At 50.9% G+C, this 27073-nt stretch overlaps 1 protein-coding gene and 1 long non-coding RNA gene across 5 annotated transcripts in view; one reads left to right on the top strand and one right to left on the bottom strand.

Moving 5' to 3' along the window:
- The window catches only part of LOC123568680 (uncharacterized), a 183234-nt gene that overhangs the window by 36259 nt on the left and 119902 nt on the right, over positions 1-27073 (bottom strand). Inside the window, exon 3 of one of the 4 annotated variants that reach the window (XM_065529107.2) lies at positions 8054-8099. The exons of the other annotated variants lie outside the window; for them this stretch is intronic. Coding sequence (XP_065385179.1) covers positions 8054-8099 — 46 coding nt within the window. The remainder of the gene's footprint in view (positions 1-8053; positions 8100-27073) is intronic. 4 annotated transcript variants of the gene reach the window in all.
- On the top strand, positions 6642-9412 carry LOC135967145 (uncharacterized). Its single transcript, XR_010581039.2, has 3 exons — positions 6642-6766; positions 8422-8511; positions 9344-9412. It is a non-coding gene; the product is annotated as an uncharacterized lncRNA (long non-coding RNA).

Below are 27073 nucleotides of genomic sequence, written 5' to 3'. Positions count from 1 at the left end.
AAAAGATCAGTGGTTGTCAGGGGTTAGGGTAGAGGAAGGAATGAACAAACAGAGCACAGAATATTTGGGGGACAGTGAAATTGTTCTGTGTGATGCTTCAGTGGTGGATATATGTCATTATACAGTTGTCCAAACCCACGGAATGGACAGCACCAACACTGAACCATAATGCAAACTATGGATTTTTGATGATAGTTGTGTGTTGTAAAAAATATAACACTCTGGTGCTGGGATGCTGATAGCGGCACCAAGTGAGGAGGGCAGGGGTATATGGGAACTCTGCTCACTTTTGCCATGAACCTAAAATTGCTCCAAAAAAAAAAAAATCTATTAACAATTTTTAAGAAGTTCACTCTAATGTGTCTATATATAAGGTTTTTTTTCCTTTTCTATCTGGTTCAGTACTCCTTTAACCCCTTCTGTCTGAGGGCTTATATGTTTCTTTAGTTCTGAAAAATGTGAAGTTAGGGGCTAAGACAGCGGAGACTTAGGGAGTGGTAAGGAAGAGGAGTTGGTCAACAGGAGCAGGTGTGTCTCATTGGATGTGGTGGTCTGGGAAGTTTGTTTGTTTGTTCGTTTTTTTGTTTGTTTTTTTTGTTTGTTTGTTTGTTTGTTTGTTTGTTTTGAGACAGGGTCTTGCTCTTTCACCCAAGCTGGAGTACAGTGGTACAATCATAGCTCACTGCAGTCTCAACCTCCCAGGCCCAGGTGATCCTCCCACATCAGCCTCCTGCGTATCTGGGACTGCAGGTATATGCCACCACACCCGGCTAATTTTTTTTTTTTTTAAGAGACAAGGTCTCACCATGTTGCCCAGGCTGGTCTTGAACTCCTGGGCTAAAGCAGTCCTCCTGCCTCAGCCCCTGAAAGTGCTGGGATTACAGGTGTGAGCCACCACGCCAAGCCTGTTCTATTTTCTTGATAGTATCTTAGAGGACTAACAGTTTCCTGAGAAAGGAACTCAAATAAAACAAATGTAAGTTTCTCAAGCTTCAGTTTTATGGGGAAATTGGACTGGTTTCACCATCATGAGTACCCTACACTCGTGACCCCATCTAACCCTAGTCACCTCCCAAAGGCCCTGTCTCCAAATGCCATCACATTGTGGGTGAGAGCTTCAACACAGGAATTCGTGGTGGGGGGATTAACATTCAGTCATAACACCAGGTCTATGTTTTAATCCATTTGCATTGCTATAAAGGAATTCCTGAGACTGGGTAACTTATAAGGAAAAGACATTTCTTTGGTTCGTGGTTCTGCAGGCTGTACAAGAAACATGGCACCAAAGCATCTGCTTCTGGTAAGGGATTTGGGAAGTTTCCACTCACGGCAGAAGACAAACAGAGACACATGTGTAGGTCACATGGTAAGAGAGAAAGCAAGAGAGAGAGGGGAGAGGGTGCCAGGTTCTTTCCAACAATCCTGTGGGAACTAAGAGTGGAAACTCATTCACTCCCATGAGAATGGTGCTGAAGGTTCCAACCCTACAACCCAAACACCTCTCACAAGGCCCTACCTCCAATATTGGGGATTAGATTTCAACATAAGATTTAGAGGGCTCATATAATCAAACCGTGGCTGGGTGCAGTGGTTCATGCCTGTAATCCCAACACTTTGAGAGGTCAAGGTGGGAGGATCACTTGAGTCCAGGAGTTTGAGAGCAGCCTGAGCAATGTAGCAAGACCCTGTCTCTACAAAATAAAAATAAAACAATTATCTGGGCATGGTGGTGCATGCCCATAGTTCCAGCTACTCAGGAGGCTGAAGTAGGAGGATTCCTTGAGCCCAGGAGATAGAGGCTGCAGTGAGCCATGGTTGCACTACGGCACTCCAGCCTGGTCAACACAGTGAGACCCTGCCTCAAAAATAAACAAATATACCACCATAGCAGTGTGCATGCACAGATGTTTGTACACGTATGGGCATGCATAAGTGTGTAAATAGGCATTGTGCATGCCTTCCTGTGCACAAGAAGTGAGTGTGAGAGCCACATGCAAGAGGATCTGTTTCCCTAGCCTGGCCTCTGTGGCTCCACTCTGTTGCCGCCCCCATCTCTCGCCCAACCTCCCACTTCAGTAGAGACTCCTCCTCGACTGAGATCTCTTACAAGCTTTGTTTGTGCTGCCAGGGAGCTCTGTGGGCACAGTCCGGCTGTGCAGGCTCACTGTGACCAGCTCACTCACCACTCCTATGTGCTGAGCCTCCGCCTTACGCTCCACCCTTTCTCACCTCCCTCAGCACAAATAGTAGAAAGTCCATCTTGGACCTGCTCTGCATCTCTACCAAGAAAGCAAGTTCCCTTCTCCATCAAAAGTCAGCTAGGACCGTCCTCTGAGCTCTTATTTCCTGCTAGCCCAGGGTGGGCTTTCCCTCCCTCCTTACGGAGAACAAGGTTCACTCCCCCTGCACCTACAGATCGTGTTTTGGGGAAGCTGCGCATGCCTCTCACCTCCCTCTATTTGAACAGAGCCATAATCCACAGGCCACAGCAGTGGAGAGGCTGGGGCCTCCTTCATTGCTGTCAATTTTCCAGCAGAGCTTATCTGTGCCTTCACACAGTGCTCTCTTGTCAAAGAAGCCAGGGGCGGTGTGTGACAACCAGGTTAAATAAACGCTGCCTCCCTTCCCTGTCCTGTTACTGAGGACAGCCGAGTGTCTCCTTGGCTTCCACAGATGTTGGTGTATTGTCACCTGTCCTTCTTTGATTAGTGTCTTACTCAGAGTGCCTGGAGCCACCTCTTCACAGAAAGAGAGCAAGAAAAAGGACATGTCTCCGCTGTTTCCTCTTTGCTGCCTGGGCTGCTGGCCCCAGAACGGCAGGGGAGGTGGGACTACAGGGATCAGGGTTGGGGAATGAAGCTGCTCTCAAGGGCAGGGAGGCCAGGGGTTTTAAGGACTGCAAGCCTGGGATCGAGGTCCGTGCATTGTTGATTCAGAAACCCTTTCCGGACATTTCATATCCATCCTCCAGCGGCTGTCCTGACCCATGGTGGCCTCTCCAAGCTCCTGCAGTACAAGATGAGAGGGGCTTCGTGTTTTCCCTCATTAAGGAGAACACCTGCATCCCAGTGAGCCCTAGTGGTGAACGCTGGTGCTACTGCAATGACGTCCTGGATTCTGACCCTCTGTGGCCCATGAACACGGATGGAACACACCAGGACCAAGAGCCACCAAATACAGGACCCGGAAGGGAGGGTGGCCCTTTCCACGGGAGCCGCTCTCCATGGCTGAAAGAACAGCTCAGAATTCACGGCCTTCTCACATGGGGTCACTGGCTCCATCCTCATGTCTTATTTAATTTTCTCAGCAGTTCTGTGAGATAGTTGGTAATATTTTCATTTTCCAGATAAGAAGCTAAGGCTCAGGAGGCCAAATGACCTCCTTAAGGTAACGTAATCAGCAAGTGGTAGAGCCAAGACTCAAAATTAGATCTTCTGACAACTCCACAATTCAGGCTAATCCTGACATTAGCCTGAAGGGCTGGCCAGCGCCAGGTGTGCGCAGCCTAATTTGCAAGGTCCATTAAGGACAAAACAGGTCAGGCACAGTGGCTCTCACCTGTAATCTCAGCACTTTGGGAGGCCAAGGCGGGAGGATTGCTTGAAGCCAAGAGTTCAAGACCAGCCTGGCAACATAGTGAGACTGAGTCTCTGGAAAAAAAAAAATTAACCAGGTGCAATGGTGTGCTCCTGTAGTCCCAGCTATGCAGGAGGCTGAGGTGAGAGGACTGCTTAGGCCTAGGAGTCCAAGGCTGTAGTGAGCTATGATCACACCATTGCACTCCAGGTTGACTGACAGAGCAAGACTATCCACCAGGATATGGTCTAAATTTGTGTCTTTGCCCGAATCTCATGTCAAATTGTAATCCCCAGTGTTCAAAGAGGAGCCTGTGGGAAGGGATTGGATCACGGAGGTGGATTTCCCCCTTGCCATTCTTGTAATAGTGAGTTTCCACGGGATCTGATTGTTTGAAAATGTGTGGCACCTCCCCCTTCTCTCTCTTCTCCTGCTCTGGCCATGTAAGACGTGCCTGCTTCCACTTCCACCATGATTGAAAGTTTCCAGAGGCTTCCCCAGCCATGCTTCCTGTACAGCCTACAGAACCGTGAGCCAATTAAACCTCTTTTTTAAGAAAATAAATTACTCAATATCCAGTCATTCTTCAAAGCAGTGTGAGGAACAGACTAATACAGAGGCTCTGTCTCTAAAATAAGAAAAAAAAAAAATGAAAGAACAAAACAACTGGGAATGAGAAGACTGATGTAGCCCTCTCCAACAGGTGTTTTCTGGTTCACATGTTTTCACCATTGGGTAGTCATGAACTGGGCTGGCTAATGTTAGACATAAGTCCTTAGTGAACAATAGCTATAACAGACACATTCTCACGTACGCTCACCGAAGTGTGACACACACACCCCTATGCCCAGGCATGCAGGCGTCACCTTCTCATCCCTGCCCACCTGTATCCCCTGGGAATCCACTTACATCTACTCAACAGAGCGGGGAGGAGAAGGAGATAAACCTATATCAACACTGTATTTTTATTCCTCTCTCTCCTTGTGAAAACAAAAGAGGAACAAGGCAAAGCCTCATCCAATATTCATTGGGAATCATCTCGACATGATCCTGGGAAAACAGGTCCTTTTCAAGTCCATGGTTCAGATGCAGCCTTTCCTGTGACTGGGAGTGGGGACAACAGGCTGCTCGCAGGGCTCCGTGGCTGGCACAGGAACTTCGGGGTAAGGCTTAATTATGATTCGCAGAGCTGCATTGTGGAGAGGGTTTAGAGCCACTTAATTAGTGTAGGAATATACAGTCGTAATTATCCTGAAATATGGCCTAATTAACCTACGGAAAAGCCAGGACCACTGCTCGGGGATGCCAGAAACATTAGTAGTCTATTAATATACTCAGTCTGGGCCGGGTGCGGTGGCTCACGCCTGTAATCCCAACACTTTGGGAGGCCGAGGTGGGCAGATCACTAGGTTAGGATTTCGAGACCAGCCTGGCCAACATAGTGAAACCCCGTCTCTACTAAAAATACGAAAATCAGCCGGGTGTGGTGGCACACGCCTGTAGTCCCAGCTACTCGGGAGGCTGAGGCAGGAGAATTGTTTGAACCCAGGAAGCAGAGGTTGCAGTGACCCAAAACCACGCCGTTGTGCTCCAGCCTGGGTGACAGAACAAGACTCCGACCCCCCCGCCAAAAAAAAAAAAAATATATATATATATATATAGCTATCCAGTCTGCTATCTGGCACAGCCTTTGGGGGGACTCGGGGCTGGGGCAGACAGAAGAGAATAGGGTTTGCCTGGGAAGATTAAATGTTTAAGAGGAAAGTGTGACATGGGCAGGGAAAGGAGAAGGGAGAGATATTTATTGAGGACCCATAAGGTCCAAACAATGTTTTAGTCCATTTCTTACTTAATCCTCAAAACAGTCCTTTAAGATTGATATTACAGTTCAGGGAGGTTCATTAATTAACCCAAGGTTACACGGCCAGGAAACATTCAAACTGGAATTCCCCTCTAGTCTGCGGCTGCAAAGGCCATGCTTTTTTCTCTCTTCCACACTGCCTTGGGCAGGCACAACAGGCGAGGGAAAGGGACTAAACAGAGGAGAGCCCCTTTCAACTCTAAGGAGGTGGCTCTTCTGCCATTTTAGAAAAGTGGAGTCATTGAAGCAGTTCAACCCGTCAGTTGTATTGTGCAGGCTGGACACTGCACATCCCTAGGAGTCCCATTCCTGCAAGCTACAGGGAGAATAATGTCCCCTAGAGGGCACGGTGTATGACCTGCACAGCCATTCACCGCAACCCTGGGTGTCTGCCCTACATGACCCTTTAATTTTCCTTCCTACCCAAGAGAACACCTCCAACTCTGGCTCCGAACCCAGATATTGGCCCAAAGCTAGAGAAGCTACATCTGGGATAATTCTTCATGAAGCAGAATTTGAACCCAGTCCTCTCCTGGGGAGACTCCAGCACCCAGGGACACTCAGATGCCAGGACACAAGTTCAAAGCCCTCCAGGGGGAGCCCGAGAGCCGGGCGTGCGCCTCAGAGCCTGTCTGGCCAGCAGGTTGAGGAATATTCCAACAACGTCCTCATTCCCTGATCAAAGGAGCCGGGATTGAACCTGCTGTAATCATCCGTCGGGGAGTTTGCTTAAAATTCCCCTAATTATGGGAGAGCAGAAAATTGCTACGCCTCAGACTGAATAGAGAAATCGAAGGCGCCCTGCTCCCAGCTGCCTGGGGGGGAGACACGCCAGCATGGGAAGCGAAGGCGGGGGTGGGGAGGCGAGGGGCGACTGAAGATGGGCGGTGGGAGGAGAACCGTGTTCCGGTCCGTGCCAGGGAGCGGGAGAGGAAGGGAAAGAGCCAGCTGCACTGGAGCTGTGGTGACTGGCTCAGGTGAGGCACACCGCCTCCCCTGCAGACAGAAGGGTGCAGGGGTGAGGAGAGCAGGCCTGTGGGGAAGAAACAGCCAACAATGCCCCTCCCATGGCTGGAGCTGGCTTTCTGGTGAGGCTGGGGATCCCCAACTCTGGCTTAGTTTGGAATGCGGGCTCTGGAGCATCCTCCCTGCCAGGAGAGGGGATGGGAAAGGTCAGGAGGAAAGGTCAGGGAGCAGGCCGGCAGGGCAGGGCTCATCCAGGCACCCCGCTCTGGGCTCAGCCCTGTTCCAGGCACGCTGAGTGGTCTAGAAGGAGAAGAGGACCAGATCTCTGCCCTCAGAGGATCTCCTTCTGCAAGGGGAGACTGGGTGAGCATCTTAACTGAAAGTAAGATTCGAAGGCGCCGTACACACCAGTGCCTGGCCCTCACAGTTTCCTGAGCTGTAGGAAGCGGGTGGGAGTGCGCTGAACTGCATGGATCAGAAGGGGAGGCTTGCTGGGCAGGCAAGTGCCAAGCAGAAGGAAGGGGCAAAGGAGGAAGGGACCGGAGAAGGGAGGGCAGAATTCGAAGGAACCTTGCATAATAGAAGGGGATTATGGGGGCCATGTTTTGGATGAGGGGACCAAGGCCCAGGGACGGGGGTTACTTGCCCAAACTCACACAGTCCATCAGTGGCTGAACTGGGGCTAGTCTGGTGCGTTACATGGCCATGGAGGCAGAGGTTGGGAGTGGGGGCCTGGCCAGAAGGTGGGATGCTGGAAAGAGTGTGGGGACTCGGGCTTAAAGATCCTGCTGTATCAGCAGTCCGTTTACTGACAAGTTGATATTGATCCTACGGGACAAGCAGTGCTCTAAAGGGTCTCTTCTCTCCTTTGCTAGACCTGCCCCATTCATGAGCTCCCCGGGGTCCCCACCCCAACAGCTGCCCTACAGAGGAGAGATGCAGCTGGTGCCCTCCATTCTCTCACCCGTTTCCAAGGGCCGTCTCAGTTCCTCCTGCAAGTCCCCAGCAAGTGCCCAGCTTTGGTCCTCTTGAGGCCCCGGTTACACTATGTTTTTATCACAGTGTGGCGAGGGGTTGAAATTCTGGGGTTGCAAGTTACAGAAACCCATTCAAACTAGCATTTAAGTTCAAAGCGGCAATTTACTGAAAGAACTTAGGAGTGTCTTGTAGAACCTAAAGGCAGGAGTGTGGTGGAGCCTCAGCAAGGAAGGGCAGCAAGGCCAGCAAAGCCACAGGCACTGGGAATTGCAGGTCACCATGTCTCCCGCACACCGGCCTCATTTTTTTTCTGTGGGCAGACCTCACGACCCAAAGTGGCCACCCACAGCTCCCAAATGTATGTGGAAGAGACAGAGAACTCTCTGAAGAGACTGTCCCTGCGCCCTGACTCCGGTACCCCAAACACTGAATTCTCATGGGTCCAACTTGGCTCAGGTGCCTTTTCTAATCCAGCCAGTGTCGATTCAGGGGGTTGGGTCATATTGAACAAATGGCTTCGATGTGCTCACTGCTGTGTGTGAGCAGGATGGATCAGAGTTCGTGGATAGCTGGAGAGTTAACTCCAACAGCTGTCCATCATGGTAGTGAAAACAGGGCTGGGTAGTGGGTGTGCAGTGGACAAGGCCTTGGGCCTGGACACGGGGGTCTTACCTGTTGCAGCAGGTGTTCTCCAGGTGGTTGAGGCCTTTGCGTGTACCTGAAAGGTGAGTTATTCAGTGTGTCAGACACTGCAGCGCCAGTGGCCAGCTGTGGTGAGGCAAATCCTCACATGGGAAACTAGAACTGAAAGATGGGGGCTTCGTCCTGGTCCCCAGACCTGCAGGTGCCAAGATCCTGATGGACAGCACCAGGCTAGTCTGGGAAGGTGGGAGCATCGGCACGGGGCCTGCTGGGACGGCAGACCAGCCCCCGGGGCTCCAGGGTGGTTGTCTGAGCCTGGAAAACCAGTGCTTTAAAAACTTGACTATTTTCATGCTGTTTGTATTTTCTGTAATTACTTCCCTTTTGTTCTCCCTTAGTATTTATGGAAGTTCTTTGTAAGAATGCCAGCGGATCCCAGCAGTGCTGAGAGAAACTAGCAAAGGAGTCTGTCTGCTCCTGGGCTCATGGTGAGAGAGACAAATCCCCCACAAGCCTGGGAGTGGAGGAGGCCAGAACATGGCTGGACGTGGAGGGTACTGGAGGTGGGGGGACCAGGATTGCAGCCAGGAGGGCTCCTGCTCCCCTGAAGGGCCTCTCTTTGAACCTGGGGTGTCCCTGGGGTCCCTGGGAACAAAGTCTGTTGTCCTGGACTGGACTGGGCTGGCTGTTAGAACTGCCCACATACTTTTGGCCTCATCCTGGGGGTGTGGGGCAGGCAGCCTAAGCAAGCCACTCTCAGGCCAGGCCTGGGTTTGGACTCCTGAGGAAGCTGCTCCCTGTGACCCTGGGTGCCCCTGAGTGCTGAGGCTGAGAGGAGGGGTTTGTTGCCCATTGTGCATGACACATCAATGTGCTGAAACACCAGGTTACATCAGAGAAAGAGGTTTATCTGTGGGGCCACCAAACCAGGAGACAGAATGAAACCTCAAATCCATCTCCCCAAGGAGTCTGGAGCCAGGGTTTTTAATGGTTTTGGAGCGGGCCAGAGTGTGGAGATTGTTGATTGATTTGAGTGCAGGGTGAAGTTATGGGACAGGAAGATGAAGAAACTGTGTTCTCACCCTGATTCGGTTTCTCTTTGGGGGTCTTCAGACTGGTTGATGTCAGCTGTTTCACTAGAATTCAGGATCTGCTTAAGTAATTCTTAAACAAAAGTCTTATGACTCTAACATCAGAAATCTTACCTATAGGAATAATTGGGATGCAAATGACCAGTGTCAAGTGCTACGTGACTGTCAGTTACAAAGAAGTGGGTCAAAGTGCAGCCTGATTAACGCCTATCACCATATTTCTGTCCAGAATTCTTGTTCACCCTGCGAGGACGGCTTCAGCAGTGGCTTGACTGGATTAGCAGAGATTCTGCCCACGGTAAGGGGCTCTGCGCTGGGGCCCAGAGAATGGGAACTCAGACTCCTGGGATAAGTTCTCCCTTGATCCTGGTTTCTGGGGCTTCCAAGTCTTCCTCCAAGTTCCCCTTCCCCAGCTCTGGCTCTTTACTGGGCCCCATCTTAAACACTCAACAAGGACATCAAAGCCAAGTCAGGCGGGGGGGCGGCAGTTCTTCACTGGGTTCGGGGCTAGCTCAGCAGGAGATGGGGAAGGTCTTGGTGGGGAGAGAAGCGGTACCTCTGTGATTTCAAGGAGGAGATAGGGTGGAGGTTCATAGTGGCAGAAAGAGCCAGGGATAGAGTCATGAAGTCTTTTGCCCTCTGATATTAAATTATTTGTAAGCAAATTATCACCAATGCATCCCTAGAAGGTCCTGGCACTGCTCCGTGCCATGGCCATTCCTGGCCAGATGGAGTTGCCCTGCGTGGCTGAGCAGCTCCGAGGAGGAGTGAGGTGTCTGCAGACAGAGAACCAGCAATGACATGGGACATTAGGTGCTGATGGCTTTGCTGAGCAAGAGAATTGCAATTAAGGACACGATGAGTCCCTCTGGGGGCTGTCAGACAAGGGTCCAGAGCAGGGGTCAGGAAGCTGGGGTTTAGAAACAGCAGCTGGAGGAGGGGGTGATGAGAGGGGAGCCAGGACAAGGTGTGGGGGTGCAGCCACCGTCCTCTCAGCAAGTCTGCCAAGAACAACGAGGTGACATAATCCTAACAGCACCTGCCTTTACGCAGTGCTTAACATGCCCACACTGAGAGGTAGGCAGTATCATAATCTCCATTTTACAGATAAGGACACTGCAGACTGGAGGTTAAGTAACTCACCTCAAGCACTTAGTGGAGATGCAATTCTGGCCCAGCACCACGGGGCACCAAAATCAGGCCTCACAGCCACCCCACTGTGGTGCCCTCTTTCCAGATTTTCCCCAGGTTGGCTCAGTTGATGCCCAGGGCCACAGGCCAGCACTGCCCCAGCTTGGATCTTGAGATTTCAGGTGGGAATTCCTGAGGGGTCGAAAGCTCACCCAGACTTTCTGTCTGCTACCCCGTGGACCCCACCTCTCCACCTTGCTGTGGGGCAGGGAAGGGAGGGACACCTGCTTGGATGACAGGCAGAAGCCATTCCAGGGAAGATGGTAGACCCAGGGAAGTGGGAGGGGAGGAGGGGTGCGTGCGTCACCTCAGAGCTGGTGTCTGAGCTCCCCATCTTGCTCAAACCTCCCACCACAGGGAACCCCCACTCAGATGCTTGGGACCAGGCTCAGATGCTTGGGACCAGGCTTCATGGCAGTGCCAGTAGGCAGCAGACAAAGGTGCTGAAAGAAGGGGAAATAAGAGGTGAGGGAGTGCAGGATGAAGCCCAGTTTGCCCAGAATACCCGTCCCTTCATTCCCAGCAGCCCAAATCTTATTCATCCTTCAAAACCCAGCACAGATGCCACCTCTTCCATGAAGCCTTCTCTGACCTCCACATGAAGCTTTCTTTCTCCCTAAGTACCTGTCCACATTGATCTCATGAACCTTGTCACGCTCTGCCTTGTGTTGTGCAAACCTGGCTAGACTCAGAGCTCCACAGGGCAGAGGCCGGGCCTTGCTCATCATCCCCTTACAAGACCCCCATGACTAAGTGTGGGATCCAGTGGGACTGAAGGAGAGGAGAGGTTCATGATGATGCTGGATAGGAGGTGGAGTGCACTCAGCTCAGAGGACAGAGGGGTGGCTCAGGAAATATCAGCTGAAAGGTGACTGAGGAGAGCTGCTGCTTGCAACCTGAAATCTAGATTATATTTGAGGACCAAATAGAAAAGAAGCCTGTTTCTGCAGAGTCCGGCAGCGCTGGGAAAGTGAATGCAGCCAGCTCGTGCCATCTCAGGGTGGGGGGAGGGGCAAGCACAGTCTGCAGGGAGAATAAGCTTTTTGCAGACATGCCTCTCACACCCCATGTGGGGTTTTTTGTTGTTGTTATTGTTGTTTTTGAACAACAGTGAGTGACTCTGTCACCTAGGCTGTACTGCAACTGGCACAATCATGGCTCACTGTGACCTCAATCTGCCGGGCTCAGGTGATTCTCCCACCTCAGCCTCCCAGATAGCTGGGACTACAGACATATGCCACCATGCTCAGCTAATTTTTTTCTTTTTTTTTTTTTCTGTAGAGACAGGGTTTTGCCACGTTGCCCAGGCTAGTCTCGAATTCCTGGGCTCAATCAATCTGCCCACCTCGGCCTCCCAAAATGCTGGGACTACAGGCATGAACCACTGTGTTGCTCTCCCCCACCCCCAACCTGTATGGTTTTGATAGGAGCAACAGCAGAAATAAAGTCATTTATTTGTTCAACAGTATTTTATTTCAGATATTCTATTTTCATCTTTATAAATTGCATTTGTTTTTCTTAAATCTTCCATCTCTCTTCTCATCATGTTCACGTTTTCCTCTGCATTTCTGAGCATATGGAACATAATCTATAATCACTGCTTTAGTATCCTTTCTGCTAATTTCATCATTTTTCTGTTTCTGTTGATTTTTGGATCTGTTTCTGTTGATTGATTTTTCTTCTGGTTATAAGCCATATTTTCCTGCTTCTTTGCGTGATTTAATTTTTTTATTAGATGATGGATATTGTGAATTTTACATTGCTGAGTTCTGGATCTTATTCTATTCTTTTAAAGAGTGTTGGACTTTGTTCTGGCTCAGTTATTTGGAATTGCTTTGATCCTTTTAATGCTTGTTTTCAAGTTCTGTCAGAATGAGTTCAGGACAGACGTCAGGGCTATGGTAGCATCTTTCTGAGGCCTCTATCCAATGCACCATGTACTGCAAGGACTCTCCACTCACTGGTGGGAATCTGAGCCACAGCCCCATGTAAGCTCCAGGAATTAATTGCTCAGCCTTCTGCTTTCTGTCAGATCAGTGTTCAGCCAAAGTTTTGAGGACCTTTCTACAGGCTTCCCGAACTCTGCCTGCAGCTCCCTTCTTCCCAGGATTCTTCCTCACAGATTCTAGCCTCCTCCAGCCCAACCTCCGTCTCACCACTCAACTACCTGGCTCTGCTAACTTTCTCCAGGCAGTAAGCTGCTGCACTGTGTGTTGGGGTGGGGGCACTTAATTTGTTTCCCTTCTCTTGGGGCCCACCACCCTATGCCACCTAATGCCCTCTGTCTGAAAGCAGTCATTTCCTACATTTCTTTCTCTTTTTTTGAGATAGAGTCTCACTCTGTCACCCAGACTGGAGTGCAGTGGCCCAATCTCGGCTCACTGCAACCTCTGCCTCCCAGGTTCAAGAAGTTCTCCTGTCTCAGCTTCCTGAGTAGCTGGGACTACAGGTGCCTGCCACCATGCCCGGCTAATTTTTGTATTTTCAGTAGAGACAGGGTTTCACCGTATTGATCAGGCTGGTCTCGAACTCCTGACCTCAGGTGATCCGCCCACCTCAGCCTCCCAAAGTGCTGGGATTACAGGCATGAGCCATCGCACCTGGCCCTGTATTTCATCCAGTGTTCAGTTGTTTGCATTAGATGAATAGTTTCTTTTTCGTTTTTCTTCTTTCTTTTTTTTTTTTTTTAGCCAGAATCTCACTCTTGTCTCCCAGGCTGGAGTACAATGGCTCAGTCTCAGCTCACTGCAACATCCGCCTCCCAGGTTCATGCCATCCTCCTGCCTCAGCCTCCCGAGTAGCTGGGATTACAGGCTCGTGCTACCACACCTGGCTAATTTTTGTATTTTTAGTAGAGATGGGGTTTTACCATATTGGCTGGACTGATCTTGAACTCCTGACCTCAAGTGATCGCTCACGTTGGCCTCCCAAAGTGCTGGGTAGATGAGCAATTTCTATAGTGGTTAACCCTCATGGTCAGAAGGGGATGCCTCCTGTGGAATAAATATTGATTGTGTGGCCGGGTGCGGTGGCTCAAGCCTGTAATCCCAGCACTTTGGGAGGCCGAGACGGGCGGATCATGAGGTCAGGAGATCGAGACCATCCTGGCTAACACGGTGAAACCCCGTCTCTACTAAAAAATACAAAAAACTAGCCGGGCGAGGTGGCGGGCGCCTGTAGTCCCAGCTACTCGGGAGGCTGAGGCAGGAGAATGGTGTAAACCCGGGAGGCGGAGCTTGCAGTGAGCTGAGATCCGGCCACTGCACTCCAGCCTGGGCGACAGAGCAAGACTCCGTCTCAAAAAAAAAAAAAAAAAAAATATTGATTGTGGAAATCTCCCACAGGATTTCCACACGTACCAGGCCCTGCTGTAGGTACTGACGATGCAGCACTGAACTCAATGGACAGAATCTCTGCCCTCAGAGAGCTAATACTCCAGTGGGTGGAGGTGGACAGTATATAATACCAACAAACAAAATAACTGCGTAGCATGGGAGAGGGCAAAAAGCACTATGGGGGAAAAAAATAGAGCAGGGTGAGAGAGAGCCAGGGAACGGGATGGTTATTTTAAATCCAGGGCTTAGAGAAGACCTCACTGAGAAGGCAAATCTAGGCAAGTGCTCGGGAGGGAGAAAGGGAGCACCGTGCAAAGGCCCTGCGGTGGCAGCAGGCCTGGCTTGCTCAAGGAGCCCAGTGTGGCTGCAGGGCTGTGCGTGAGAAAGAGGCGAGGCAGGGAGACAAATGGGGAGGCCAACTGCAAAGAGTCTCCTAGGCCATGGAGAATGTGTGCTGTGACTCTTACATGGGAACAGAGACAGGACATGCTCTGCCCTGATAAAAGCCTCACTCTGACCGCTGTGTGAATAGACAGGGGAGGGTCAGGAGGGAAGCAGACAGCTTCTGTTGCAACCAAACGAGAGAAGATGTGGGCTTGGGCCCAGCTGAAGCCACAGAGGTGGTGGAAGCGGTGGGGTTCTGACTATGATGTTGAAAGGCTGAAGGAGCAAGGAGGCAAGGGTGACTCCTAAGTTGTTTGCCCTGTTAAATACAATTTGTAGGCGGCCAATGGCTTGGTCTAAGCTCCTGCACTGGGCCTAACAGACCAAACCAAAGTGGAGTCATTCATACTCAAGTTCCATGCCACCAAGCCAAAACGAAGGTCTTTATCTGACCTTGGGAGGGATCAGGAGAGAGAGAGAGAGATACTAGCCAAGTCTCCAAACTGGCCAGTTTTCATCGGCAAGAAAGGAAGTCCCCTCTGCTTTAACCTTTACAAGAAAAAGGAGCTTTGAAATGACCAATCCACTTTTCATTCCCTGTTTCTGCTCAGCCTCTTCCTGTCCATAAAACCCACCTCCTCTGGTCAGTTCTTCGGAACACTCATTCTGTTTTATAAAACAAGGTGTCACCTGATTCTAGAACCACAAATAAAAGCCATTTAAGATCTTTAGATTTTGACAGCCCTGAGGAGCTGGAAGGATGGAGTTGCACTGGCTTGGTATAGAGAAGGTTGCAGCCAGACAGGCTTGTGCGTGGGTCAGCGTGGCTGTGGACATGCTGGGTTTGAGATGCCTACTGGACCTCCCAGTGGACATATCCCACGAGCAGCTGGACACACAAGTTAGGAATTCAGTGGGGAGATCCCAGAGAGTGTGGAGAGAAGGTAGCTGGGGAAGGAGCCCACCGGTGAAGGTCTTGCCTAGTGATGCCCAAACATCACCAGAGAGCTCCTTGTGTTTCCCACTCCATGGAACAGCCTTCAGCCTCCATGAAGTGGCAGGAGCTGGAAAACCAAGCTGGCCCCTTCGGAGTCTGGACCATTCCTCCTCTAATTCCAAGAAAGTGGGTCCAAGCTACCTAAGGCTGCTGGCCAGGCCTTTTTTTAAATGGACCGCATCCCTACCCAAGAACCACACTCCAGGACCTCCAAGAAGCTGTGCGGGCAGCTGTCCCCCAGGGGCCCATAGTCTTCTCTTCACAGAACCCTCTGGTTCCCATTCATGACTCTGGACAACAAGATTTGTCCCCTTAGCCCATGGGATGTCTCACCTGGACATGTTGCATTTGACAGGGAGTCTCCCCCGACTCTGCCTTGCCCCTGCTGGCCAGGACACTTGTTGGCTGTTTCCCAAGCAATCTTGGCACATTTCTGATCTCAGGTTCTCTCTATCGTGCCTCACCGCTGGTGCATGGCTTGGGTGAATATTTCTCCCATGCCCTGTAGAGAGAAGGTCCAATAACCCTGAGATCTGGAAGTCCTTCCAGATATCTAACTTCCATTCCCACTGCTTTTGCCCTTTGCCCTTTCATTCTCAGCCCTCCAACTGCAACCCTCACCCTTTTGCTTTCTCCTCGCCTGTGGCTTCTGTCTGTCCCTGTTTCTTGCCCCTTCCCTATGTCCTTCGGTCTCTTTCATGCCTTTCCACCCCTCCACATGCCCTCTCCTCCGCTCCCTCACCTCACTCAATCATTTGTCTCGACCATGAGTTGAGGGGAGTGGAGGTGGAGCTCTTGCTGACTCTGGTGAAGGTCCTCTTTCTTCTCTCTTCACCCTGGGGAGGCCCGAAATTACCTTGATGGCTCCAGAGTCTGCCCTACTCCAGGATGCTCCCTTGTCCTCAGACACCCTCACCTCCTCCCCACACTTGTCTGCAGCTGTGCACTGCTGTTCTCACGCTGTCCCGGCCTGGCAGGAGGTAGAGCTGGTCCCTCAGGAGGTTAGCGCCTACACCTCCACAGCGACCACAGCTCCTGCTCCCTGGCCCTTACACACACACACACACACACACACACGCGCGCGCGCGCGCGCGCGCGCGCGCTGCTCCTTAAGTGATGGTAAGGGCAGTGACCAGGTGATCCATCGCTCCCTTTTCTTCTCTTGGTGTGGTAAAATATGGACAGCAGGAACCTCGGGAGAAATGAGGTATGAAAATTAATCTGCTTTACAATCCTCATGAATATTTAAAAGCTGATGAATATGTAACTACATTTCTTTTCTCCTCCATTAGTGTCTGCTTTTGAGTTACTCTATAGCTCCCTCTGGTTCCTTTGGGGGCTGGTTGGCTAGACTGATTTTCAAATTGGGTTTACAGGTGCCTATAGCTCCTGGGTTCCCTCCACCCCCAGTCTTGGGAAGAGAATTTGTCTCTTTAAAATTCCCCAGGAAGGCCTGGCAGAGGGAGACAGAAGAAACCCTGTCTTACCTCACAATGTGGGGACCCAGACGGGCTAGTGAAGGCGCTTCAGAGTGTCACTCACAGAGCACACCCTTTTAACGATAAACCACCTTTTTCTGCCCTGGACCTTGGTTCCCCTTTATGACAATAGCAGGACCTTCCTGCTTAACCATCATGAGTACTTCAGGGCCTTAGTCCGGGGTGGCCTTGAAAAGCCAAGAAATTAGGCAGCAAAATGTCACTTTCCTCCTACTTAGAAGAATCCAGTATTGGCTGGGTGTGGTAGCTCACGCCTGTAATCCCAGCACTTTGGGAGGCCAAGGCGGGCAGATCACTCGGGGTCAGAAGTTCAAGACCAGCCTGACCAACATGATGGAACCTCATTTCTACTAAAAATACAAAAATTAGCTGGGGGTGGTAGTGCATGCCTGTAATCCCAGCTACTCGGGAGGCTGAGGCAGGAGAATCACTTGAACCCAGGAGGCAGAGGTGGCAGTGAGCCGAGATCACGCCATTGCACTCCAATCCAGGCAACAGAGTGAGACTCCACTTCAAAAATAAATAAACAAATAAAATAAAAATAAAAATAAAAAGAACTCAGTATTAAGAGAATGGTATGGTACTCTACAGCCATCTCCTGGCCCCTAGAACCAGCCACTACATCTAGAACCACCCTTGGAGCACCTCCCACCTCTGGGCACCTCCCTGGTCCATCCACTCCTCTTTGGTTACTCCGGGAGCCTGCCTCACTGACTCCAACCATCTGGAGCACGGAAAGGAAGGCTCTTACCCACCTACCCACAGCCATCAATCACCACAGAGCAGAGCAGAAGGAGCAGCAGGGCCTCTTCCCAGAGCAGCAAGATTTTTCCTGGAGCCTGAGGCAGAATCCAGCATTGAACTGGCATCCTGTCGAGGGAAGGCTGGGGCCTGGCTCGGGGGAGGAGGGCGTCATGGGTCGGGGCAATGGGCTGTGGGAGTCATCCATCCCCACCTTCTAGAACCCAGCCCAATCTGGTGGCAGGATGCACTAGAGGTCCCAAAGCCTGGCAGCCAGCCAAAGAATTCCAGGTTCCATGGTGGCCTGGAATTCCAAGTGAGATGGAACGCTGCTCACCAGAGTGCTCGCCCCATGCCTGTCTTCAGTCCCTCCTTCCCATCCTCACGTCACACTGTTTTGATCATATTTCTTCCCTTGTAATGATCCTCAGGGGCTCCTTAATTTCTAGCATATCAAATTCATACCTGACCTTTTATTTCAACTGCCAGCCATCCCGGGCCCCTCATCCACCCCTGGGTTTATCCAAGCTGAAACATTCACCGTCCTAGCCCATTCATCCCTTTGCCCCAGGCCCTCTGTTTCTCATCTGATGTTGCCTGTCCTTTTTTTTTCCTTCCAGACTCTGCTCAGAACTGCCTCCATAGGGAAGCTTCCCTGGCTCACCCAGGCCCACTGAATGTGCCTGGCATCTCTTCTGGGCTCTTGGTGCTTCCTGGGCAGAATCTGTGGGGTTCATTGGCACCATCTTCACGTGTGCAGAGTGTGGAAAGGGCTGTTTGTCATGCAGTGTCTTTTACACCAGACCTGGCACACAGATGGCAATCAGTGTCAGCAGCCTCCTCCTAGGACATTGTCGTGTCTACACGGAAACACGCACTCGTCCACACCTGTGGAGCCGCCTCATTCTGCCTTTCAGGAATGGCCTGTCCTGCTGCCAGAAGCTTCCCAATGCAGGGTCCCAGGTCCCTTCTCCCTCCAGAACTCTCCTCTCAGCTCCTGCCTGGGGACCTCACACACAGGGCCTGTGGTGTGCCATGAGGGCTCGGCTGTGTCAGAGAGATTGGCCAACCTAGGAAAGGAGCCCAACCAGCTAGTCAAGAAACCCAGCTCTGTCCGGCGACCTTGGTCAAGCCGCCGAATGTTCTCAGGTCTTGGCTTCTTCATCATTCAAATGGGAGAAAAGATCTGTCCTTTCATGAAAGGGTTATGGGAAGAATCAAACATGAAAATGCTCTGAAAAGTACAGAACACTATGTAAATATTAGGTATCTCTGCTACTATAATAACTGTTAAAACAAGGTATTAATGTAAGTGTGTAACATCCCCCAGCTCCTCTACACATCCCTGTTTGGGGAGTCCTCTGACCTAGCCCCCCTTTTCCTTCCCTCTGGCCTGGGGGGGGCAGGTGCACCCCCTGGATGAGAGCCCCTGGGGATCAGCAGCCCGTTTTCCATGCCGGGTCCCCAGGCAGCACCATCGCCTCCAGCCCCTGGCCTCTCCACTCAGCTCCCTGGCTGCTTCGGCAGCAGGAACAAGAGTGTACCTTGTCAGACAAGCCCCGTGTCTCCGTAGAACACACTCTTGGCATAATTACTTATTGGAGAGGTGCACAGGCCCCGCCTTTATCACAGAGCTGCTGCCACCACTGTATTGTCGCTGCTGCAGCAGCTGAAGGCTGCACGTCCCCGAACCAAGGAAGCAGGAGCAGTTCTCTAGGTAAGTAGGGCCAGGTAGGGCCATGCTTTGGAGGGGAACTTGTGGGCCCTGGTTGTGAATAACTGGAAGGGAGGGAATTCCACAGCCCAAATAAATGCCAAGCTTGGCTTCTCTCCTTCCTGTCATCACCCACTATGAGCCCCCACCTACCCATCTCGAGGGAGGTCCCCTCTTCACCCTCCCCAGGCTCCCTGTCCCCTCTGTCTCTGCCCTGGCACCTGGGTGGGCCCCTTATTAGCTTCCTCTACCCCCACTCCCCCCAGGGGCTGAGGTGTGGCCTGTATCTCAGGCATGGTCAGCAGCAACCCAGGCAGGAGGCAGTGCTTGAAGATGCAGACAGGCAGGTAGGGTGGGTCCCATTCCCCAGAGCCAGGTGCAGGGAGCTGCCACCTCCCACACACCACCCCCTCCGTCCACATGCCTGCCCAGGGAAGCCACTTCCAAATAGCCCTTGGGGATGGTGCGTCTTCCCACCTCCCCCACATCTCAGCAGGCTGCTGAGACAATTGACCTCACACTGCAAACATCAGCTATCCCAGCTCCAGAGAGTTTCCCACAGGGTTCCTGAGTCCAGCAGAGGTCCAAGCCCATGGGTCCAGCAGAGGTCTGCATCCTCTACCTACCTGTTTCTAGACAGTGATTGTTTCCAGAAAAGATGGGAAACTGGGCCCTGGGCCAGGTCTTTGACTCCCCCACCTCATTCCTGGGGTGTCTGGGGTACAGTCCTCTAGCTGGGCCATTGGTGGCAGCAGGGCAGCCTGAGACTCTGGGCTATTGGTCCTTCCAGGGGTCTCACACTTGCAGGCACCAGAGGCTCTGAAGGAGGCAGATCCTGCTTTCCCTCTCACTATGGAATAACCGAGCCCCTTCCTCCACATGCAGCCCCTCCACTCCACCCTCTGCCAGGCTTCGCCCCAGACCAGGGCTGGCAGCGGTCACGCTGTCCTCCTGAGCCAGGGTGGGTTCTTCCAATCAGTCCTAACCTGTTCTGGGACACCAGTCCCTGCCCTCAGGAAATCCTGCCCGGTGCCATCTCAGGGATTCTAGGTGATTCTGCCCAAAATCTAACTTCAGATTGAGACACATCTGTCCTGGCCTCGAGGATATCCACATCAAGGCTGGGGTCCCCACCCCGAGCCCTGAATCCTGAGCCATATCCCAGCCCTCCCCGGCCAGAGCTCAGCCCCTGAGGGAGTGACAGCTGGAGTGGCCAGAACGTATTGAGACAAACGGGCCTGTGATTAGCTGGCCATCAATACCCCTTAAAGGCCCATTCTCTCCAAAGCAGGCAGGTCCCTCTCAATTCTACCCCCAGTCCCACCCCACCCTCCTGAGCCAGGCAGAGGTCTGGTCCCAGCGGCTCTGGACTCCTCTTTCCCTCCCTCCCTCTCTGCCCTGGCCATAACCGCCAGATGGATTAAGTCTTATTTCTCTTGGATTTGGCTGCGGGAACCAAACAGCATTTAAGGCCATTGATTGTTCAAAAGGCCAAGTGTATAATGTACCAGAAAATTAGTTTGGAGTGCCCAGCAGGGGAACAGCTCAGCTCTGTCCTCAGATTTACTCTGTTCTGGTGGGCTGGGATGGGGATGGGGTGGAAGTCAGTGTGCCCTACAGTCTCTTCAGGGGTTTCTGGGAGGCCATCCTCTCCTCGTGGCTCAGCTGGGGCCCCCTTACCGGCCAGTTTACACAGGTGAGCTCTATTACAGCAATACCCTGCCTTCATCTCAGCTGCCACCCACGCGGCCCCTTCCCACCTTCCCTCCTCTCTCTCTCTCTCCACACACACACACACACACACACACACACACACACAGAGTACACTCACAGTACACACACAGTGTTAGAACATCGTGCCCACAGAGATGCACGTACATGAGACAGCCCCATGCTCGCCGACACTCTCACCTCTGTGTGAATGAGACTCTGAGAACCTAGATAAATGCTTTCCTTTTGCCTGAAGAATTCAGTGCAGAGAAGGGTGCTGACACAACAGAGGTGATCACTGATGTTTACTGAATCAGTCAGATGGCTTCTTGGCTGAATGGATGCAGAACCATGGACAGCTCCCACCCACTCCTCACCTCTCCCCTCCCCTCCCTCTCAGATGAGTTAGCTCCAGCTCACAGCCAGCTGGAGTCACTAATACACTGGTATCATCATACATAGTGGCGTTCATTTTGAACACCTGGTATGCACCAGTCACAAGCCAAGCTCTTTGTCTGAATCATCTCACTTGGTCTTCACAACCTCTGAAGACACGTATCATTATCCCACTCTACAGATGACAAAACTACAGAAGCACACAGGGATGGTCACTGCCCAAGTTCCCATTGAGTTTGCCTGAAATAACAGAGACAGGGGCATCTAATTCCAGGGGTCCCTGTTAAATTGTCTATGCTTAATATGACCGTAACTTCACCAGATGGGTTTCCCCTGAGAGCGGAGGAGGAGAGACAAACAGCTCTCAGTCCATAGCAGCAATTCCTCAACATCATCCCATCACGCACTTCCTGTTCCCACTGTATTCAGCCCCAGTGAGGATTCCTGAGGCCTGAAAATCAAGTTGAAACATGGCTAAAGTCAGAGAGCTCAAAGGGGGACACCTGAGCATCTCAAAAAAGTGTGTCCAAGTGAAGTCATGTCAAAAAACAATTGGTTGTTACACAGGCTCACCAAGTTTAAAGAAAGAGGAGCAAGGACCCAGAAGCCAGAAGCAATTGTCCAGCCCTCTTCCTCTTTCCTCTCTGGGACTAATGAAAATATTAAAGAAGGTAAAAGACTCAGTTCATTGGAAGAGATAATTAACAGTGACCATGAGGCCAGACATGGTGAGACTGGGCACGGCAGCTCACACCTGTACTCCCAGCACTTTGGGAGGCCAAGGCGGGTGGATCACCTGAGGCCGGAGTTCGAGACCAGCCTGACCAACATGGTGAAACCCCATCTGTACTAAAAATACAAAATTAGCTGGGCATGGTAATTACATGTCTGTAATCCCAGCTACTCGGGAGGCTGAGACAGGAGAATCATTTGAACCTGGGAGGCAGAGGTTGCAGTGAGCCGAGATTGTGCCATTGCACTCCAGCCTAGGCAATAAGAGTGAAACTCCATCTCCAAAAAAAAAAAAAAAAAGTGACCATGATGGCTGAAGAGCTCAGGGAATGCAGGAACAGGGAATGGCTTTATAAAAGGCTGAGCTTCACTCTTGTGATGGACAGAGCATCTCCATTTAGTGTGTTGTCCAGGTAAACCAGACCTGGCAGTGCCTGTGGCAGGAAAACGGTGATCAATGACCTTTGATGCCCCAGCTGATCCAGGATCAGGGAGCCAACATCTCTCCCACACCCAAAATAGTGGTGAAAGCATGAGGGGAGAATATGGGTCATTTGGTTTCAAGTATCAGTGCCCACATTTACTCCACCCCATACCCACCAAATGGTCAGTCAGGCTTTATTTCACATGGCAAGATTCTGAAACACTTGAGAAATCTTTCTTACAACACAGAAGCTGGGACCTGTTTACAGTAAGTATCCACACGTCACTAATAAATGTTTTAAGAGGTTTTTGACCCAAAGCAAAGTCACGTGTTTTGGTGACTTACCTATTCTCCAGACTTGAATACAAATGCCTTTGGGGGTGTTTCCAAAGATACAGTTTACCCTAAAAGAATAAACATTTGCCAATATTCAAGACCGCATGCCACAGACTTCCAAAGGGGAGTTCCCAAAGTGATTTGACAGCGTGACATGACTGGAATGGGTATTGAGCTTTCCAAGTGAATTACACTGACGGAACAATGCCACTTGGATGTAAAAGTTCTAACATGTGAGCATAAAAAGTTAGTCTAACTTTTTATTGTCACATCAGCAGCTCGCCATTAGCAGTGCATCTCAGAGTCCTTTCTGATGTTTACTGGTCATTATCTGAAGGAGACAGAAGACAAGGACGGTCTGGGGAGGTGGGCAGGCATTCTACTTGGAGCCAGGAGATCTGGGTTTGACTCTGCCTTTACTTTTTACTATCTGTGTGATCAAGGGCCTAAACTCCTTTAAAGTTGTCTGTTTTTTTCATTGATAACATGTTAGCAACCAAAATCTCACTTGTTGGGATTATGATTCTGGCTAAATGAGATGGAAAACCTGACCCCGTGCTTGCCACATCGTAGGAATTTAATATGTGTTAGTTGATTGCTTGGGGAGAAAGGGTCAGGTAGCCACAGGTCCTGGATAAACGCCTGGCCATTGTCAAAGGCCTTGCCTTGAAAGCAAGGGTGAAGTAGCTTTCTTCTCTAAAAAGGGCACAAATATAGGGGGCCATGAACCTAAAAGATAAACTTACCCTAGGGAAGTACATTGTCTAGGGTGGGGTCTTACCACAGGGATACAGGAAGGAGGCAGGGCTTCATCACTCACAAAAATTGACCTAGGATCTGAATTCAGTAGGAGGAAGAAAGCAAAGTGCTCTTAGAAAGAAAGATATTCTTCAGTGTCAGAGTGAAGGATCCACATGGGGTGATGTTGCAGCAAAACAGGGCAGTTCCACAAGGGGAAGAACTTCCACCGGGGGCCCACTAAGTCTTCAGTCTAGTGAGAGAGGCTCTAGAAGCTGGCAGAGCTAGAAGGAAAAGCATGTGTATGGAGACAGGGGAATGGATGAGATAAACTCATCAGGAACTAGTCCCCCCCATCTCTGAAGCTCAGCAAGTCGAGATCTATCTTAAGAGCAGCTTTCCAGCATCGGGAGGAGGCTCTGCGAAACCCGGGGAAAACGCCAGTGTGGCAATTTAGTGGTGAGCAGCAATGCTAATGAGTGCCAAGAATAACAGTGGCTTCTTAATGGAGCCCTTAATGAAGACTCATTTCGGGTTTTATTAACGCAGAAAAAAAGCATACACTCTTTTTCCCCCCCCCCAGCTCTCAGAGAGCAGGCAGAATAAAGAGAAGCTCCAAACATGGGGCTGAGCCCATTTCCTGGTTCCTGATTGAGGTACCATAATAGGTTCTGAGAAGTTGAGTAGGAGGGGTGGGATCAGAGCCCTGAAATGCTCCTTTGGCCTTTGTACAATCTCTTTGGACTCAGAGATCTCACGTGGTCTTAGGGGGAGATTTCCAGCTAGGCTTAGTCCTGCAATTTGCAGGCAAGCTGCAAATAAGAATACAAAGGAGGCCCATCCCCAAGGCGGTGGCAGTAATTTTAACAGACAGACACTCTCCATTAAATATTTAATTAGAATGCAATCCCACCAGAGCTCTCTCACTATGAAAGACTTAAAAAAAAGCAGGCCAGATGCGGTGGCTCACGCCTGTAATCCCAGCACTTTGGGAGGCCAAGGTGGGCCGATCACCTGAGGTCAGGAGTTCAAGACCAGCCTGGCCAACACGGTGAAACCCTATCTCTACTAAAAATACAAAAATTATCTGGATGTGGTGGCACATGCCTGTAGTCCCAGCTACTCGAGAGTCTGAGGTAGAAGAATCACTTGAATCTGGGAGGCAGAGGTTGCAGTGAGCCGAGATCGCACCACTGCACTCCAGCCTGGGTGACAGAGTAGGACTCCACCTCAAGAAAATAATAATAATAAATTTAAAAATTAAAATAATAAATAAATAAATAATGCAGCCCTCTATGCTGAGAACTAGGCTTGCTCACCCCTACCCCATGTTGCTCACCTGTTACCAAGTATATAGTTCCCACTGGCTTCAAATGCAGCAAGAGGGATTCAGTTTAGACCCACCAAAGAACCTAAAGTTCTAGAAATACAGTACTTTAGGATTGACAGGTGACCTTGAATGTCATCCAATGAAATTCCCGATTTTATGAAAAAACTGAGGCCAAGAGAAATTAGAAACTCATTCAAAAATCAAACAGCTGACTGTGGCTGAGCCACCATCCAGGACAACCTGGGCAATGCTCCCCAACAAAACCATCCTTTGCCCGTTGCTGGACTCCCTCTCCCAGGGCTAAAAAGTTGGCTAATTGACCATGCTTGGGGCTGGGCTGGCATGAGCAAGATGGCATCTGGGGACGCCTTGGAGCTAGAATCTTGTGGTATCTCTGATGCCCAATACCAGCCCAGGATGCAGCTTAGCATTTGCTTTGCATATCCTAGATACTCAATCACTCTTAGTCTTATGAAATAGATCTCCATTTGTAGATCGTTGATCCCCTAAACTCAAATGGGAAACCTCAAAAGAGGGATGATAATCATCCCCAAATGGCTCCACTGTTATCCCAGTCACACTTGCAAGCCCTCTGCCAATAGTTAATGCACAATTACCAAGTTAATAAGATGAATGGCCTGGGAGCCTAGGAAGTGAGCAGTAGGAGGGGCGTGGTTTTTTTCCCCCATTAGCATGAACCCTCCAGAATGGGGACTGTCTTTGTTTGGTGCTTGGGGAGACCCAGGACAAAGAGGAGTCAGTCCTTTCCCAGGAGGACTCAGCCTGATAGGAAGCAGCCTACTCCCCTCAACACACACGGTGCAGTTGCTGAGTGACTGCTGTGTACTCCACACCATGCTATCTACTTAACTCCAGTTATTTCTCACTTAATTCTCACAATTTCATTGTAAGGTAGCCATTATTTTGCCTCTTTTAACAGAAGAGGAGAATGAGACACAAATAGAGTGAGACACAAGTGGCTTATGTCAATTGCCTAAGGTCACACGGCAAGAAGTTAGTGGAGCCAGGAGATGAAGCAGATCTGCCTGGTCCGGCTCTACACCAGCCACACGCGAACACCTGCAAACTGAACACCTCAGTGCCAGGGCACACCAAACGTTGTGACAGTTGTTGCAGGGAGTACACTCTGGTAGATCTCCCAGACAAGGTTCCCTGGGACTTTTGAGAAAGGCGAGGAGGAGCTCCTTAACAGGCGGCAGGCCTGTCAGAGCAGAAGCCGGCATTTAGTGAGCAGCTGCCTGGTGTGCCACTCCATGCCATGTGACTCACCATACAATCTCATCCAACTCTCATGACCACCTTCTGAAGCAAGACTCAGGTTCAGAGAGGGACAGTGACTTTCCCAGAGTCACACAGCCAGTCAATGCTAGATTCAGGTCTGGATCTGTAGGAGAGAACAAGCCACTGACTTGACTGGAGGAGACAGGTGCTGGGAGAGGCTAAAACACAGCTCCGAGGGCACTGCTGGAGACACCTCTTTCTTAGCATAGAGGAGCTTAAAATAAGGAGCGTTGGCTCTGAACAGGCAGGAGACGCGACCAGGTGTGCCTTGTCCCACAGGCATTTTTCACTGCTGGATCCACCCCTCCTCCCGCAGGAGGGCCCTTGAAGTTGGCAGAGGAACACACTGAATAGATTCCATGAACATGCAACGGGACCGCAGAGCTTTTAAGCACCACCACGGCCACTTTAATCTGTTTTCCCAGAGAGGTTTATGCCCCATCTGCTCGCAGGGCCCCCAGCACAGCCCTGCTCGCCAGCCACTGCCGTCAGCATCCTCGCGAGCGACACGGCTCAGCCTGCCGGCAGCAGCAGGGGCTTTCAAAGGCAGACAGAACGCAGGGCAAGTCCTGCTTTCCCCAGCTTGGAGCCTCGGTTTCCTCAAGTCTTAGGCAGAGCTAATCCTGCTTGCCCTGCAGTATTGTAAAAAGCATTTAAAAGCCTGTCACCGGCCTTCCGTCCAGGCCACCCTTGGCTGTTCTCTTCTTTTTTTTTTTTTTTTTTTTTTTTTTTTTCGAGACGGAGTCTAGCTCTGTTGCCCAGGCTGGAGTGCAGTGGCCGGATCTCAGCTCACTGCAAGCTCCGCCTCCCGGGTTTACGCCATTCTCCTGCCTCAGCCTCCCAAGTAGCTGGGAGTACAGGCGCCCGCCACCTCGCCCGGCTAATTTTTTTTGTATTTTAGTAGAGACGGGGTTTCACCGTGTTAGCCAGGATGGTCTCGATCTCCTGAACTCGTGATCCGCCCGTCTCAGCCTCCCAAAGTGCTGGGATTACAGGCTTGAGCCACCGCGCCCGGCCGGCTGTTCTCTTCTTTAAGCCAAATCACCACACGGTTCACCAGCCATTTCCCCCTCGGTCGGGAGGAGTGGAGTCATCTGGGGCTCTGATCTGAGTCCAGAGAGAGGAGAGAA

The sequence above is a fragment of the Macaca fascicularis genome, chromosome 14, assembly GCF_037993035.2.
Source record: "Macaca fascicularis isolate 582-1 chromosome 14, T2T-MFA8v1.1".
Taxonomy (NCBI): domain Eukaryota; kingdom Metazoa; phylum Chordata; class Mammalia; order Primates; family Cercopithecidae; genus Macaca; species Macaca fascicularis.
The sequence above is the reverse complement of the archived record's forward strand: the minus strand, read 5'-3'. Positions and strand labels throughout refer to the sequence as shown.